Here is a 17,080-nt window from a genome sequence, read left to right on the forward strand (position 1 = left end):
AGCTATTTGTAATTATAAAATAAGACATAAATTTAATATTTTTTTTTTACATTACTCAACATGTTCTTAGTTTACGACTTAATGTTTAAAATAAAATAGCCGTTTACAGTTTCGATTTAAATAGTACATCTCTCAAAAGTTATCAAACAAAATTAAGGAGGAGTTCACATAGTAAACTCTGGTCTATACGCGAAAAACACACCTCGTACTCGAGTTGCCAGTTCCCAGCCGTAACTGGCATTACCCTGACCACTTTTGATAAACCCTAACTCTGATCTCAAAGAAAGTACCTGAAAGTTTAATCAGCACATACGTTTGATGTGCGTTTTATTTAATCCTTCATAATACGCGAAAGTGGTTCCCATAATATACAAAAAGCGGTTCCCATAATATACAAGTAGTTCCCATAATATATAAAAAAAGTTCCCATTATATTCAAAAGTGGTTCCCATAATATAGAAAAAGCAGACCCCATAATAGGCAAAATTGGTTCCCATATTATCCTAAAGTAGCTTCCCTAGTAAACAAATGTGTATCCAAAGTTTACAGCTATAGTTCGTACGTGTCCTTCTGTTGTTCTCCTATCAAACAACGCACATATTACACAACACAAAAATATGATGTTTTACCCAGCACACATATTCACATAACATCTCCAATGTCAGCCACCCCTACAACAAAATGTAAAACCTCCCCTACCCATACACATACAGGTTAGGTATCTTCACGATTAACAATGCTTCTCATGTAATTGAAAAGGAATTCCCATTATGAACAAAATTATATAACTTTAAAAGTGATTCCCATAATTGTACACTTTCGGTTCTCATACTGTGAAGATTGTGATTAGGATGTAAGCCTATCAAAAATATTTTACTCTCTAGTCAACTTTAAATAGATCATGAATCTAGCAAGCTTTATTTTTATTATAATTATTATAATTATTATTATTAGCTTACTGGTGATGTCTGTCTTGGATCGAAGATTGAGAACAATATTTCACCCGTTTTTACCCCGAGGCTAGGCCAATATCCAATGACACTTGACATAATAAAATGCCTCCAGAGTTTCTTTCAGGCATCTCTTCGGGGGGGGGGGCTAATCCCCCCCCCCCTTGAAAAAAGTCTACCGCCCCCCGAACGAGATGGATTTTATATAGTAAACATAAACTTTTACTAGTGTCCGCCCCCCCCCCCAAAATATGTTGACCGCCCCCCCCCCCCCGAAAATTTCAAGTGCCCCCCCCCCCCCCCGAGAAAAAAGTCTGGAATAAACACTGCATGCTTCATTTGTTTTTAATCTAATGAATGTTTACTATATAAAGTGCTAATACTAGTAATGTGACATATGCGTGGGGAGAGAGGAGAGGTGTTGTGGGATTATATATATATATATATATATATATATATATATATATATATATATATATATATATATATATATATATATATATATATATATACGTTGTTTCATCCTTGTATTCGACATGTCATGAGAGTTGAGCTTACTGCTTCATGGTACTCTAGTCACGTGGGAGAATCTCCCCTATTTTTTAAAACGCCCCATTTTGAGTGGCCCTCGAAAGCATAAAGTTTTATATCCTTTATGACACACATTTTTTATGGTCCATCTTTGCTGGAATGTGTGTATCATTTGACTTGAAACGTGACACATTAATGATATCGGGGTCATGACGCATAACGTGCTATAATGTGCTAAATTACGAGTGACACGTTGCAAGAAGAGTCAGTAAAATCACGAGTCATCATGTTTTAAACTTTACATGGCAATGTATTGATTTTTGACTCCGAGTCGTGAGTTAAGCCCATCATCTATCATGTTCCAAATTTCGCAAGCTATTGATCCAATAGATTCTAGACTTGACTAGTAGAATTTTCATTGACCCAAATATTTCGTATCTTTATGGAACAAATAACATCAAAATTTTGTTTACTTTTACTCATATTTCTAGCTATTACATGTCCTCTTCATATTTCTAGCCATTACACCTCCCCTTCATATTTCTAGCTATTACATGTCCTCTTCATATTTCTAGCCATTACACCTCCCCTTCATATTTCTACACAACATATCTCCACTACACACAGAATATACAGTAAATAAATTGCCGCCTTATTCTCTGTCAACTAAACTGCTCCATATCAAATCCTCCACCTTGCCAATGCTCCACCTTGCCACTGCTCCACTTTGCCACTGCTCCCCTCGCCACTGCTCCATGTACCTACTGCTTCACATTGGCCCTGCTCCACCGTGCCAATGCTCCACCGTGCCACTGCTCCACCTTGCCACTGCTCTACTTTGCCAATGCTCCACCGTGCCAATGCTCCACCGTGCCAATGCTCCAACGTGCCACTGTTACACCTTGCCACTGCTCCACTTTGCCACTGCTCCACCTTGCCACTGCTCCACTTTGCTAATGCTCCACCTTGCCACTGCTCCACCTTGCCACTGCTCCACTTTGCTAATGCTCCACCTTGCCACTGCTCCACCTTGCCACTGCTCCACTTTGCCAATGCTCCACCGTGCCAATGCTCCACCGTGCTAATGCTCCAACGTGCCACTGTTACACCTTGCCACTGCTCCACTTTGCCACTGCTCCACTTTGCCACTGTTACACCTTGCCACTGTTACACCTTGCCACTGCTCCACCTTGCCACTGCTCCACCTTGCCACTGCTCCACCTTGCCACTGCTCCACCTTGTCACTGCTCCACTTTGCCAATGCTCCACCTTGCCACTGCTCCACCGTGACATTGCTCCACCTTGTCACTGCTCCACCTTGCCACTCCTCCACCGTGCCACTGCTCCACCGTGCCACTGCTCCACCGTGCCACTGCTCCATGTACCTACTTCTCCACCTTGCCACTGCTCAATGTTCCTACTGCTCCACCTTGCCACTGCTCCACCTTGCCAATGCTCCACCTTGCCACTGCTCCATGTACCTACTTCTCCACCTTGCCACTGCTCCATGTACCTACTGCTCCACCTTGCCACTGCTCCCCCTCCCCACTACTCCACCAGCACATCACCACCATGTACTACGCACTTGTTTAAGTACAACTGCACTGTTTGTCTCCAGCATAGCTGGCATGTTCCAAACACAAGGATAAGTGGAGCTGTCAAAGACCGGAACAAGAATTCTGGCGAAAATGGCGGCTCTGTGTTTGCCAAGCTTTAAATAAATCCGGGGGAGGGTGGGGTGGAAATTTGTGCGAAAAGAGGGAGGGGGGAGACAACTGACTGCTACTGCTTTTTTCGCTTTATCCGTTGCTACTTTGAGTTACAAGTGATATTTTTTTACTCAAAGGGAAATAAATGGTATATAATTTAAAAATAGCAATAGTTGTCTCTCTTTGTATGCTAAAAAAATAAACATTCTTGCATTGTTTAACATGTCATGTGTTATTTGTTTTGTTTTTTAAATATTTCATGTGCAAGTCTGTTTAAAAAAGTGGCAATATTTGTATGAAATAAATAAAACAGATAGCTCTGACAAGATTTATTTACTTTGGCATATTTAAATTTAAAGTCATCGATGTTTCCAAATAGTCTGATTATAAAACCTGTCAAATTTATTTACCAGAGGAACATTTTCTTACATTAAATAAATGAACGTTCTCTAAATAAAATATCTATTTACATTTTAACCTTCACCTCAGGTTAGAGAAAAAAGTATATAATTACTATCACTTCCTATTATTATTTCAGTTAGCATTAATATGAAGTATGTACATACTTTGTTATTTAAGAGGAAATGAATAAGGGAGGCAACTTTGGTATAGCAAACAATAATTACCAATTCAAATAATCACAAAAAAGAATAACTTCACAAAAAATTCAAATTTACAGAAATACATTAATCAAAACTCTTCATAGTCCTAAATTTTCAAAAATCATAAAATATTACAAACAAATGACTTTGTAAGAATACTGATATTAGCTGTCTGAGTTGTGTCCCCTGTGTGTATCTGTTATTCAGCCTCACTCTCAGCTGCAGATTCAGGGTTGCTGGTGTAGGGGTCGCTGTCCATAAACCTGATCATACTACTTCCTGTTGGCTTCCTGGGACTGACCAGCTCTTCCCCCTCGCTGATGTTAACTTTTGGTGGCGGGCTATGCAGACCACCAAGTCGAACTCCCTTTTTGGCAGTTGGAGATTTGCCTGGAGATACACTCCCAGTGACAGCGAAGTCCGGAGTTTTCTTTTTCAAAATGGATTCTCTTGGGCTCTTCCTTGGTGAGAAACTAACATTCTCAATCAGCCTTTTCTTCAGTATTGACTCCCTGGGTGTTTTATCTGTGACCATTATGTCTTGGCTCACCTCCCTGGACGATGGGTCACATGACGCAGAGTCTCTCAAGTGTGACGACAGCCGGCTGCTCGGCTGGTCATAGTCAGAGTCACCTGACTCATCGCTGTAACGGCCGTCCTCAGAGTCACTTTTGGTCTGGATATCCAGCATGAAGGAGACGCCTTTTCTGGAATCTTCTTGGACAATCTTCACGGCCTGGTGGATGGCCTGTATGACCATGATGGTGGCCTGGAGCTGCAGGGCCACTTCACTGTGGCCACTTGCATCAAGAGATTTGATGATGGCTGACCACTGGTTTTGGCTAGTTGTTTTGTCCAGCGTTATGGCTGTTTGTAATGGAAGAAGATTACCTAGAATTTAGGAGATAAAAGAATTCAGATTTTATACTACTGATATATTTTACAAACTATATTTTAAATATTTTATATCACTGAAATATTTTACAAATCCATTTTAATCAGATTTTATATTGCTAAATATTTATAAATATATTTTATGAGATTTTATATTATTGAAATAATGTACAAAATACACTTATACTGAAGATTTTAGCTCAAAATTTTTGACTCTATCAAAGAAATAGTTGAACTTTTGTCTTTTTGTATCACGATTTTTAAAAACCAATTTAAAACATCATGCATTTATGATTAAACATTATCAAGGTAATTTTATGAGATATCTAAAGTTTGAATGATCAGTCTAGGTTGTACCTACTCTTTAATTTATTTCTTGGTTGAGTGATCATAGCATGAATAAGTATAGCTGCTTGATCAGACTTGTTTAGCTCCACTAGACATTGTATCAATCTGCCAACTGTTATATTTAGGACTGAAACAAGAAACGGAGCATAAAATTATAAATTTGAACGAATTGTGAAACGTGAAAGAAAAATTCTTTATAAATGATGGAAAACTAAATTTTGGTTTTAAAAATTAAAAGGTAATGTTACACAAGTATTTTAAAAAAAGATTGTCAATTTTACGTTTGTAACAATATGTTTCATACAAGTAGTCACTACACATTACAAATATTTATTAGGATTAAAAACTTTCTTAATAATTCCAAAAAAGAAAGACTTTATTTTTTAAGTAAAAAATGTATTCAAAGATATATTTTTCAAAAGTTAAACTGGTAAATAAAAAATAAACAGTAAACAATAAAGAGTAAACAATAAACAGTAAACAATTAACAATTAACAGTAAACAATAAACAATAAACAATAAACAATATACAGTATGACAGACCAGATTTCTTCTGTTCACCATCAGCTTCCAGAAGTCCTTGGAGAAAATTCTGGCAGGAATTCACTTGCAGGTAACCGCCAATGTTTTCTTGTGTCAGGCAGGAATACACCTTGGCGTACTGCAAGGCTGCTTCCACTTTACCTTGCTTCAGCATCACCCGCACCGCAGCCTCATGGGACTTGAGGTGGACAAACACATTCTGGGCCAGGGCCTGGCAGCCACATTTACAAGGTGAAGGACATGTGCAGTGATCCGTGATCAGCTCACCAAGTTCTTGGGACAATGTTAATCTAAAAGATGGGCAATGGGATAATGTTAATCTAAAAGATGGGAAATAGAACAATGTTAATTTTAAAGGATGGGAAATAGAACAATGTTAATTTTAAAGGATGGGAAATAGAACAATGTTAATCTAAAATATGGGCCATGGGATAATGTTAATCTAAAAGATGGGAAATAGAACATTGTTAATCTAAAAGATGGGAAATAGAACAATGTTAATCTAAAAGATGGGAAATAGAACATTGTTTTATAATCTAAAAGATGGGCAATGGGATAATGTTAATCTAAAATATGGGCCATGGGATAATGTTAATCTAAAAGATGGGAAATAGAACAATGTTAATCTAAAAGATGGGAAATAGAACAATGTTAATCTAAAAGATGGGAAATAGAACAATGTTAATCTAAAATATGGGCCATGGGATAATGTTAATCTAAAAGATGGGAAATAGAATAATGTTAATCTAAAAGATGGGAAATAGAACAATGTTAATTTAAAAGATGGGAAATAGAACAATGTTAATCTAAAATATGGGCCATGGGATAATGTTAATCTAAAAGATGGGCAATGGTACAATGATGTTAATTTTAAAGCAGAGGCGTAGTGACCCTTCCCCGTGCCGGGGACAAACTTTCAATTTGGCGCCCCGTTCCCCCCCCCCCCCCCCCCCCCCAATATATTTTTTATATTTATAATGCAAAACTGCAGTTAAAATGAGCATTTGATTTTTTTTTTACAACCCATTTTGGGGCCCCCTAGGGTCAGCGCACGGCGACATATGTATCCCCCACCCCGCCCCCCCTCGCTTCGCCTCTTTCTTAAAGATGGGCAATGGGACAATGTCTTAAAGATGTATATTATGATAAATCTAAATGATAAACATTGTGAGTTTATCTGCATGATCACAAAATTATTCTAAAAATTAATGTAATGGGTGAAGTCTAATAAAAAATCAAATTATGTCAAATGTTGCAGGAAAGTAGTCAAAATGAATCAGTGTCAAGTGGCCTGAATAATAAGACAAAATATTCTGGTCCAATTTAATACCTAGACAAACATTGTTTTCATGAAAAACTATCAGCTAAAATTATTGTTCTACAAGTCTAGGACTAATAACCAGTTTGTAAACTACCTGTATAAAAGTCTATGTCTTGTCTTGCACTGACTACCTGTATCACACAAGCCACCCCCCTCCCCTACAAGCCTCCCGCCCCCCTACCCACCTGTCCTGGGCTATCCAGTGATACACCAGATCTATCCTGTTCTCCTTAAGACCAGCCCTGATACAGTCCACAGAGAGAGCCTCGTTGGGTTTTCTCCCTGCAGCTTTCACTGTTGACATCAGGGCATCACAGAATGCCAGGAGTGGTGACCTCCCCTTCAGCTTCACGCTTACATCTGGGACAGAAATTATTTTTTACAAGTAAAATTTTTTTCATGTGGGACGGCATGGTTAAAGGGTAGACACCCTGCACCCTAGATTTCAAATTCCAGGTTCAAGTCTGTAGGATGTCCCTAAGTCCACACAACTCTGATGAGCAGCTAACACATGTTAGGGAGAGTAAAGGTGGCTGAGCATAGTGCTGATTACACTATCCACTTTCTCTTAAAATGCTGAGGTAACTGAAACAGTTGAACTCTACTTCATCTACTCCATGGTCTGTCAGGTCATGGAGGTGTCATTTCATTTTGTTTTACTTTTTTTTTTTTATTTATGCTAAATAACTGGATATTTTTCAAACAAGTTTAACTGGTTGTCTTACATTTTAAAACTAAGCAGGGCAGAGTTTAAAGGATTTATAACACTTGCTCTTAAGGCCTAGCACAGTTTACATTGCTGGAAGGTTGGAGAAAACCTATATAATTAGGCCTATACAAATTTTCGACAGCGCCTAAAGAATAAAGAACCTAAGGTAATTTACCTCTGAACTTGGCAAGTGTGGCTTGTGTCCTGAGAATTCCCTTTGGGCTGTTGGCTGCGTGGACAGCAGCCTCCTCAAACAGCCCATCCTCAAACAGCTCGTTGAATTTTTCAATGTATTCCAACATGATCTCAGCTTCCTTCTCCTTGTTTGGGTCATCATCATCAACAGATGCTTGTAGGGCATCACTCTGGTCACCCTCCAGCTTCTCTCCTGTGTTGAAGTTTAAATAATTAGTCTCCAACAAAACAGGAATTTATACTTACATGCATTATCCATAAGAGCCGAAAATGCTAGACAAGTTTGGAAGTGTTTATAATTAAGTTAAATAATTGTTTTTGTTTTCTCTCATACATCAATAACAAATAGAGAATTTATCTAAATATTCCTGGATAAAAAATTTTACTAAAAATTCTAGATCTAAATCCTCCTAAGAACTAACTTAAGAAATCAAACAGATTGAACCACATAATGAAATCCAACCTGTATCAGTTTGAAACCTTCCAGATGCTTGATGGAATGCCAGTATTACAGCATCCCCTACTGTCTGATGCGGTGGTTTCATCAAGTTGTACGCTTGAGCAGCTTCCAACGCAACTTTGAGTTTCTGACTCCTAGCTTTGTAAACCTGAAAATAATTACTGGGTAACAAATCACTGTTGCAATTAGTCTTGTGCTGTAGCACTGAGGGTTTTAACTAATGAGAGTCTTGTAAAATTTTATTAAATCCATTTTCATTAATGAATTTGATTGAGAATAATTTGCTCTACAGTAGAATATCTTAAACTGTCTAACTAGAACATATTGTTTCCTATATTTTAGAGCAACATATAAACATGTAGCTGGAAATACTCAATTAATGAGATAAGCTTTACAGAAACTGTTGAGAGACATCCCTTTATGAAGTATTATACAATTATCTAAAATAATTTTTAACATGGCATGATAGACAAATCTTCTACCTGACTTTGCCATAAGAGTTGGTCTCTGTATGCAACTTTTTTATCCAAAGTTTCTTTCAGCTGTAGCTTCTGTGCTTTAGGTACAAATCTGGTCCTTAAACTGATGTTCACCTCTTTCAGTTGTCTGTCTAAGGCCTCGTATTTTTTTTGTAGGATATTTATATTTGTTGATTCTTCAATAGTAAGACCTGCAGTATAATATTTATCCACATAAAGTCACTGCCGGCTGCTGCACATAATAATCACACTTTTGTTATATTAGCATACAAATAACCTAAAAGTTATATTGTACTCATTACTTGTAAAAAAATTTTAAAAATTATTAGTTTTCACTATACAGTTACTAACATAGCTTCCTCCTCAAATTAAAAGATATCATGCAGATATGTTTTTGTAATAATTATCATTTTCACAAGTAGTTTCCAGTTCATAATTTTTAATGAAAAGTCTTAATTAAATCAGTGATTTTTTTGTAGTTTCAGCATTAAAAATGATAAAAATCCACTGATGGGTCATTTGCCCAATTTTAAGAACACTCCATTAGCTTTATTTTTCTCATTTTCTCAAGATACGTCTGGCACAGCTTTTAAATCAGATGGCAATCCACCACCATGAACACCAAATGTCTTAAAAGCTTTAAAATGTTTTATTTGGTTTGGTACAAATCTTTTGGTTGACTGTACAAAACAACAATTAGCAGATCATCTGCTAAAATTAAATACTACACACACTCAAATCATTGAGTTGCTTAACACATGTACGCAAGTGAAAAATTGGCTTTCTTAAATCAATTTTAAATTTTAATTTGATGTGGCTAAGGAGAAGCTTAAAATCTCTCAATAAAATATGTGAAGCATCATTCTCATATTAAAATTAGCTGTTTGCCTTCAAAACCTTTTGATATATGTCTGTGAAATTCTGGAAGTTAAATTTTCACCTCTAAAGCAAAAACAAATGATGGGGAAACAAACATACCTGGAATAAAACGTCTATCTTTTTTAAGCTGTCTTTTTGGTGGCTCAGCAGTTTTGGGTCTTTTTTCTCTCTCTTCTTTTAACTCTTGCATAGCTTTGAGTTCTTGCTGCAGTTTTTCATTCTCTTTTTTTATAATGATAATTCTTTATAGAAAATAAATATAATGTAATTTAACTTACAATTTGGAAGTAATTGATGTTATACTAATTAAAGAAGTTTTAAAAGTAAAAAAAAAAATAGGGTACTCTGCGGTTATTTTCAAGAATAAATATATTTACATAAATATTAATATGTTTGACTATTGAACCCATTATTACCTTTCCTCAAGTTCATCAACACGTTTATTATAGTTTCTAAGAGTGGATGGTTCAGAAGCTATTGCTGTAACCTTCCCTTGTAAAAATGAAGCCTCTTGATGCTCTTTCTTGATAGCATCTATTGTGTCTTCGTATTCTTTCTTTATTTGTGACAGCAGTGGTTTGTAAGCAGACACATAGTCGATCACCTTTAATAATAACACCATAAGCATTAATCATTTCTGTCAAATTCTAGATTCTAGGCCTATAGTAACGTTAAGTATAACCATTCCTAAAGACAAGAAATATTAATGTTAAGTAGACCTATAAACATATTTTCAACCAAGTGTTTTAGAATTTTTTGTGACGATGGCTTTATCTTCTGAGGGGTTTGTATCTTTCTGTATTCAAAAGGCAATATGGATAGGTTGGGAGTAATACCAATAGCATCATCAAATCAAATATATGCCTACAAAATATTTCTACAGAAATTACAAATTAAACTGCAAAATTATATTAGATATTGTTTAAATATTACATAATACAAAGGTAGACAGTATGGCTTTTTATTTTATTTTATTTTGTGAGAGAGCACATGGTATGTCTTTGATTTGTTTTTTAGGTTCTGCTATTAAGAATGGTTGGATATTTAAGTTGATTCTTCTGTTTTACACATTCTTAATTCTACTATAATAAAGAAGCTAGGAAATATTTAAATTTCTGATTAAAGACCTAGTTTGAAAATACATTTCTACTACTAGCTTTTATACCTAATGAAAATTGTTTTTGAGGACATAACTGTTTTCTGTATAACTGACTTATCAGTAGCAGTTGATACTTTTATGAAAATCATGCACATTATCTAATTTAATTGAGCTTTAAGAGGGGAGAGGCAGTCTTTAAAATGTATAAATTTAAATTATGAGTGGTGGACAGAGGCATAGCAATGGGGGGGGGGGGGCAGGGGGGACCCCGGGCACCGACCTCAGGGGGCACCAAAATGGGTTGTAAAAACAAATTAAAGTGTCAATTTAGCAGTTTGAGGGGGCGTTCAAATCGCGGGGGGTGAAAGTTTGTCCACAGGCACCGGGAAGGGTCGCTACGCAGAGGCGTAGCGAGTGGGGGGGGGTGCGGACCGCACCGGGTGACACCATTTAGGGGGGTGACACCATTTAGGGGGGTGACACCAAGGCAAATGATAGTTAAAATAGATAGTTAAATATATAGAGAAAAATTTGAGGGGAGGGGTGCAAATCGAAAGTTTGAGGGGGGTGCAAATCAAAAGTTCGAGGGGGGTACAAATCGAAAATTGAAAGTTTGTCCCCGGGACACCATTAAGTGCCACACCAGGTGACACCCAACCTCGCTACACCACTGGATGGTTTATTATATAATGTTATAGTGGTTAAAAGGATGGGTGAATAGGGTCCTATTTTGTGTTGTTCTTTAATTTTACTTCATGAGATTTTTTGAACTTAAATGTTAAATAATACTTTGATCTAGTCATTATGAAAATTGATTTATCAAAACTGCCATTTATCCCAATAACTTTTGTATTTCTTAAAAATCAGTATTCAGAGAAGAATGTTAATTTTTATATTTAGGGGTTGGATTAGATTTTTAAGATGGAAGAGGTGTATTTTTTTTTGCTGATGTTTTGGTAGGAGGTAAAATCAAAGAAAGCAAGTTTGTTTTATTATCTTATTTTCAGTGCATTCAGAAGGTTTATTAAATATTTGCTTTTATATCAAAATAAATAATTTAAAATCAGTTTTGGTAAATTTCATCAAAATTCTAATTCACTACAGGGCACAGAGAAAAGATGGAGAGCTTATTAAGAATTTCAATTTGGTCTAGGTCACTAAAGCTACCTATTTATTTAGTATTTACTATTTAGGCCTACACCTATTTTTACGGTATTTTAAGAAATAAAGATAATTTATAATTCGTAAATTAAACCTTGTTAAAAGCAGCTTTGTAAACCAGATAACGCAGCTCTTCCTCTGATGAATTTATTTTATTAAGTTCACGCTCAATAAAACTGTTAACATCTTTTAAGAATTCTCGGTCAGCATCTGTTGTAGGAATAGCAGGCAGTCTGTTGTATGTAGTGGTTGGTGTAGAAGCTCTGCTTGATGCCATGTTTATAGCTTTTTTTTTTTAACTATATTCTAGACTAAATTGAAATAAAAGCTTGATGTCATGTTTATGGCTATTATTATTTTTAACTATATTTTAGACTAAATGCAAATAAAAGAACATATTAAGTTATTGATATGAAGAAGTCAGCCATTTGTAAACTTTCTCGTCGATAAGGAAACAAAAAGTATGCTTGATTCTTGATGCTGTACGAACAACGAAATTAATAATTTAAAAATATTAAAATATTGAAGCTAAAATTAATATCTTTTATCATAAATATCAGTTTTTAGTTTTTGTTACTTTTGTTAATACAATAATTAAATTTTGAAAAGAGTTATTTTTTAATAATTTGTTGCACGTAGGTCTGGTATGTAGCTTTTCAACTTCATCTTTTTAATTTTATTGAACAAAATGGACGAAATTGGTTTGGGAGGAAATGAACAAAAGGTATTTGATTCTAGATTTAGACTATTTAACATAAATTGGAATTTTTATATTGTATAAATACGTGTGAAGTCCTTTTTGTTGGTAAAGGTTTATTTTTCCATAACTACTTAGGCCAACTTTCAGCCACAAGCCTGTCGATCTAACAAGCCCATTTTATTTTCGCTTTGTCACTCTTCTTGGTCACTTGTTCTTGTCCAGTTTCATTCTGTTACAAACACATTTACTCAGATTACTTCTGATTGCAGAAGTGTCTTTCTCAGTTCCATATGCATAAGTTTACTTTAGATTCTAGACTAGTTACCAGCCTTTCATACACAAAATGCGATTGGCCATAATTAAAAGTAGACTAGATCTAGACTAGAGTAGATTTATAATTTTTGATGAAATAACTCACTTTAAAAAAAAAACGTGTTGTTTTATGAAATTATCATTTTAAATTACAGGATGATCCAAGCCTCCCAGACTCTCGTCCGGGAACTTCATTGGCTGGAGGGTCTGGTGATCCTATGAATCCTGATATAGAAGATCTTTATGTGAAGTATAAGGTAATGTTCTATCTGGAAGCTACTAGAATTATTTATGTAAACATAAGCTTTTAGGCCTAATTATTATGCAATTTTGTTTTTTAATAATTAAGAGACTAATTATATTATTATACTAGATCTAGAATGAGATTACTTTTACATAAAGTCTAGTTTCAATTAATTTAATTCATTGAGTATTTTTTTTTATAAGAAACTTCAAAAGCAACTGGAATTTCTCGAAGTTCAAGAGGAGTATATCAAAGATGAGCAAAAAAACCTAAAGAAAGAATACCTTCATGCTCAGGAGGAGGTTAAACGCATCCAAAGTGTTCCTCTGGTTATTGGTCAGTTTTTGGAGGCTGTAGATCACAATAATGGAATAGTGGGATCAACAACAGGTAGAGAGAAACTTCATTTTGTTTTAAAAGAGTGTTAGTGTAGTTTCTGTTAATCAAAATTAAACTTGTTCAATTTTTATTGTTCCATCCAGTTGTTTATACATTTTTTAAGAAAATTTGTACCATAAGTAATTTCTTTTTTAACATCTTGGAATAATTTTTTATGATTTGCCGAAATAATAATTTACCTCATTTATTTAGTATCCATGCAGTGAATGACACATTTGTTTTTAATTAGCCATTTGTTATACATCTAAAAAGCAAATATTTAAGCTGAGTATATAAAAAACTTTTCTTTCCTTCTTAGGTTCAAATTATTATGTGAGAATCTTAAGTACAATAGACAGAGAGTTGTTGAAACCATCCGCCAGTGTAGCCCTTCATAAGCACAGCAATGCCCTAGTGGATGTTCTACCCCCCGAGGCTGACAGCAGCATCACTATGTTGCAAGCTGGTTGGTCTTTTTTTTAAATAGAGAAAGCTTGTCACATATTTAAGAATTATTTAAATCTGATTGCTATTAAAAATTTCTATAGCTAATTTATTTTTTAAATGTTTACTATAAATCTCAACCAAGTATTTTTTTTATTAAATATGTTACTGTATGTTTCTTGTATGTCCTGTGTTAAATGTTAAACACAACAGGTTTAAATGTTAAAGATTACTTTACTTCTGACCAACTATGTCTTAGATGAGAAGCCAGATGTGGCTTACCATGACATTGGTGGGATGGATATCCAAAAGCAGGAGGTGAGGGAAGCCGTGGAGCTGCCCCTGACACACTTTGAGCTGTACAAACAGATTGGTATTGACCCACCTCGGGGTGTCCTCATGTTTGGTCCACCAGGGTGTGGCAAAACCATGTTAGCCAAGGCAGTGGCCCATCATACCACTGGTAAGCCCTTTCATGTTATCTCGCATATCGTTACTCATGTTTAATCAAGCTACAAAAACAAAAAGAAGAGAAAAACATCTTTGACTAACTTACATTTTGTCCACAGCTGCATTTATACGTGTGGTGGGATCAGAGTTTGTCCAGAAGTATTTAGGTGAAGGTCCCAGAATGGTGAGAGATGTCTTTAGGTTAGCCAAAGAAAACGCCCCTGCTATCATATTTATTGATGAAATTGATGCCATTGCCACTAAAAGATTTGATGCTCAAACTGGAGGTGAGTTGCTCAAATTTTATCATTTAAGTCTAATTAGATCTTCTGTAATTTTAAAATCCAGCTGTGCTAAAACTTGATGAAATTATTTCTCTACAGCTGATCGTGAGGTTCAGAGAATTCTTCTTGAGCTTCTCAACCAAATGGATGGCTTCGATCAAACAGTCAATGTCAAGGTTTGTAGCTCAACTTGTATACGCAAGCTAAAATTTTCTCGATAGTTTCATATGTTTGAAGACCTCACTCAAGTTCACTTGGTTACCCACTAAAACCATGGCTTTATATTTCATAACTGTATTTTATTTATATTTGAAAACAAAAACTGCAGTTTGAAAGATGTTTATTCATTTATGGCTAGGATTCAGAATTCATCATCATCATCATTCCTTTGTGGCCCCTGGGGAGCAAAGGGCTGCAACCACACTTCTCCAGCGGACTCGGTTTTGGGTTGCTCCTCTAATCTGTGCCCATGAGAGCCCAGCTGTTTTCGCCTCCTCCTCAAACGTTCTCTTCCATGTTTTCCTTGACCGGCCCACCCTCCTTTTCCCCTGGGGATTCCAGTCCAATGCATGTTGTGCGATGTTTTCTTTTTCTTTTCTTAACGTGTGTCCGATCCATCCCCATTTACGGGCTTTAATATCTTTCTCTATCGGCTGTTGTTTTAAAATTTGCCACAGGTCTTTGTTTGATATTTTGTCTGGCAGGGTTCAGAATTATTATATATAAAATTCTGTGAAATAACTACACATTCAATTCTGTAAACTAAAATCTATTATGTCTGTAGGTAATCATGGCAACAAACAGGGCAGACACATTGGATCCAGCTCTGCTTCGACCAGGCAGGTTGGACCGTAAAATTGAATTCCCTCTACCAGACCGTCGTCAGAAACGTCTTATCTTCTCCACAATCACAGGCAAGATGAATCTGAGTGACGAGGTGGATCTGGAGGATTATGTGGCTCGTCCTGATAAAATCAGTGGAGCAGATATAAATGCTATCTGTCAAGAGGTAAATACCTGATCCTTGTATTTCATCAACGTTTTCTTGTTTTAATAATGTTAAGTAGATCTGACTATTGTAGAGTTACCAAGTACAGGCAATTGTTAAATGTCCTGTCAACATTTTTTTTCTTCAGGCTGGTATGCAAGCTGTTAGAGAGAACAGATATGTGGTGCTGGCTAAAGATTTTGAAAAGGGTTACAAAAACAACATAAAGAAGGACGAGACAGAGCATGAATTTTACAAATAGCTGAGTGGAGGTTCTATCGTGATGTTTGTGTTACTTGTGTGGCAAATAAGTTATGTTCTGTTCAAACATTATTCAAGCCATTTCTGTTGTGTGGAGGGGCCATTTTTTTTTTTGCATTAATTTTTGTGGTTTGAATGCAGATGGTTGTCTTGTTTGTGGTCTCACTCCAGCTTTTATATGTCTTTTGAAACATTAAATTTTTTTGACATGACAGAGCTTTCATTGGTTTTTTTTTTAAATTGATGTAATTAATTAAGCCATTACATAGACCCAGTTGTGTTTTGAATGAGAGCTGTAATTAAATAACATCTGGAAAAGTTGGTTGTGAACCTTGTAGTAGGTAGTCCAAACTGAAATTAACTATTGATTGCAGACTTCTGGAGTGAGTATGTCATGAAAGAACTTTTAATTGTAAGCTCTATGCCACAAATTTTATAAAAATATCTTAATAAATAAAAAAGTTATGCGATTTTTAAAAAAGCAAAATTTGGTAAAAAACTGATTTTTAAAAAGTGCCATTTTTGAGAACCCATATTTTCTAAACTAAATAACATAGAAGTGTAGAAATTGGTAAGGTTACTGCAAAGTTTGTAATATATATGCCCAATTTTTTTCAGTCATCTAAAATGAGTCTTTCTAAGGTAAAAAAATAATTGAAAATGACAAAAATGCGTTTTGGTCACTTTTATTTTCAATTTTTTTTTTTTTTTTTTTTTTTTTTTGCTTTGGACATAGAATAACTCTAAAACTATTTTGTTGGTAACATTAACAGGAATAATGTGTTCATTATTTTCAAAAATCACATGAGTTAAAATATTATTTTTAAAAAATGCCACAGTTATCTAGAGCAGGAGAAACAGAATCAAAATTTAGTGGAGTAATGTAATGTAATCTAATAAAGACGTGATGCCTACAAGTAATGCAGCAGTTGCTGTTACATTCAAACCTATTGGGTTGATAACTGCTTTGGGGGAACAGTTTTTAAAACGACAACTCCACATCTTTGTATGTCTAGTTACCCCCAACCTTGATCTTGTTGAGCATCAAGAGTAAGTGATATGTTTTGGGAACTGTAGTTGGGGGGGGGGGGGGGGCTTGGCCTTCTTCCCTTCCCTTGTAAGGAAAGTTCTGGATAGGC

The 17,080-nt window shown here is 35.5% G+C and overlaps 3 protein-coding genes across 3 annotated transcripts; 1 reads left to right on the forward strand and 2 right to left on the reverse strand.

Moving 5' to 3' along the window:
• Positions 1 to 2,162: 2,162 nt before the first annotated feature.
• Positions 2,163 to 2,862, reverse strand: LOC131941916 (putative transmembrane protein DDB_G0289901). The gene is made up of 2 exons (XM_059301523.1): positions 2,660 to 2,862; positions 2,163 to 2,613 (listed from the first exon to the last, which is right to left on the reverse strand). Exons 1-2 carry the CDS (start codon positions 2,860 to 2,862, stop codon positions 2,163 to 2,165), a joined length of 654 nt encoding a protein of 217 aa, XP_059157506.1.
• A 644-nt stretch (positions 2,863 to 3,506) lies between these two features.
• On the reverse strand, positions 3,507 to 12,316 carry LOC131941930 (clathrin heavy chain linker domain-containing protein 1). The gene is made up of 10 exons (XM_059301552.1): positions 11,975 to 12,316; positions 10,037 to 10,224; positions 9,720 to 9,862; positions 8,745 to 8,932; positions 8,266 to 8,410; positions 7,783 to 7,995; positions 7,084 to 7,258; positions 5,578 to 5,867; positions 5,048 to 5,161; positions 3,507 to 4,683 (listed from the first exon to the last, which is right to left on the reverse strand). The coding sequence occupies exons 1-10, from the start codon at positions 12,155 to 12,157 to the stop codon at positions 3,992 to 3,994; spliced, it is 2,331 nt and encodes a 776-aa protein (XP_059157535.1). The 5' UTR covers positions 12,158 to 12,316; the 3' UTR covers positions 3,507 to 3,991.
• Positions 12,317 to 12,547: 231 nt separating this feature from the next.
• Positions 12,548 to 16,153, forward strand: LOC131941923 (26S proteasome regulatory subunit 6B). The gene is made up of 9 exons (XM_059301532.1): positions 12,548 to 12,604; positions 13,048 to 13,149; positions 13,340 to 13,526; positions 13,834 to 13,980; positions 14,218 to 14,421; positions 14,528 to 14,695; positions 14,792 to 14,868; positions 15,477 to 15,701; positions 15,829 to 16,153. Exons 1-9 carry the CDS (start codon positions 12,569 to 12,571, stop codon positions 15,940 to 15,942), a joined length of 1,260 nt encoding a protein of 419 aa, XP_059157515.1. The 5' UTR covers positions 12,548 to 12,568; the 3' UTR covers positions 15,943 to 16,153.
• Positions 16,154 to 17,080: the final 927 nt, after the last annotated feature.

The sequence above is a fragment of the Physella acuta genome, unplaced genomic scaffold (assembly GCF_028476545.2).
Source record: "Physella acuta isolate Inbredline_101_S28 unplaced genomic scaffold, ASM2847654v3 ptg000377l, whole genome shotgun sequence".
Lineage (NCBI taxonomy): Eukaryota > Metazoa > Mollusca > Gastropoda > Physidae > Physella > Physella acuta.

What these genes read in the sequence shown, in the direction of transcription:
- LOC131941916 (XM_059301523.1), bottom strand. Translation starts at nt 2,862, where the DNA reads ATGGAGCAGTGGCACGGTGGAGCAGTGGCACGGTGGAGCAGTGGCACG. An exon ending in AGTGGCAAGGTGGAGCAGTG is followed by an intron (nt 2,614 to 2,659) that starts GCAAGGTGTAAC and finishes AAAGTGGAGCAG; the next exon opens with TGGCAAAGTGGAGCAGTGGC.
- LOC131941923 (XM_059301532.1), top strand. Translation starts at nt 12,569, where the DNA reads ATGGACGAAATTGGTTTGGGAGGAAATGAACAAAAG. An exon ending in TGGGAGGAAATGAACAAAAG is followed by an intron (nt 12,605 to 13,047) that starts GTATTTGATTCT and finishes TTTAAATTACAG; the next exon opens with GATGATCCAAGCCTCCCAGA. An exon ending in AGTGGCCCATCATACCACTG is followed by an intron (nt 14,422 to 14,527) that starts GTAAGCCCTTTC and finishes TTTTGTCCACAG; the next exon opens with CTGCATTTATACGTGTGGTG.
- LOC131941930 (XM_059301552.1), bottom strand. Translation starts at nt 12,157, where the DNA reads ATGGCATCAAGCAGAGCTTCTACACCAACCACTACATACAACAGACTG. An exon ending in AACTCTTATGGCAAAGTCAG is followed by an intron (nt 8,411 to 8,744) that starts GTAGAAGATTTG and finishes AATTATTTTCAG; the next exon opens with GTTTACAAAGCTAGGAGTCA. An exon ending in TGGTGAACAGAAGAAATCTG is followed by an intron (nt 5,162 to 5,577) that starts GTCTGTCATACT and finishes TTCTTGTTTCAG; the next exon opens with TCCTAAATATAACAGTTGGC.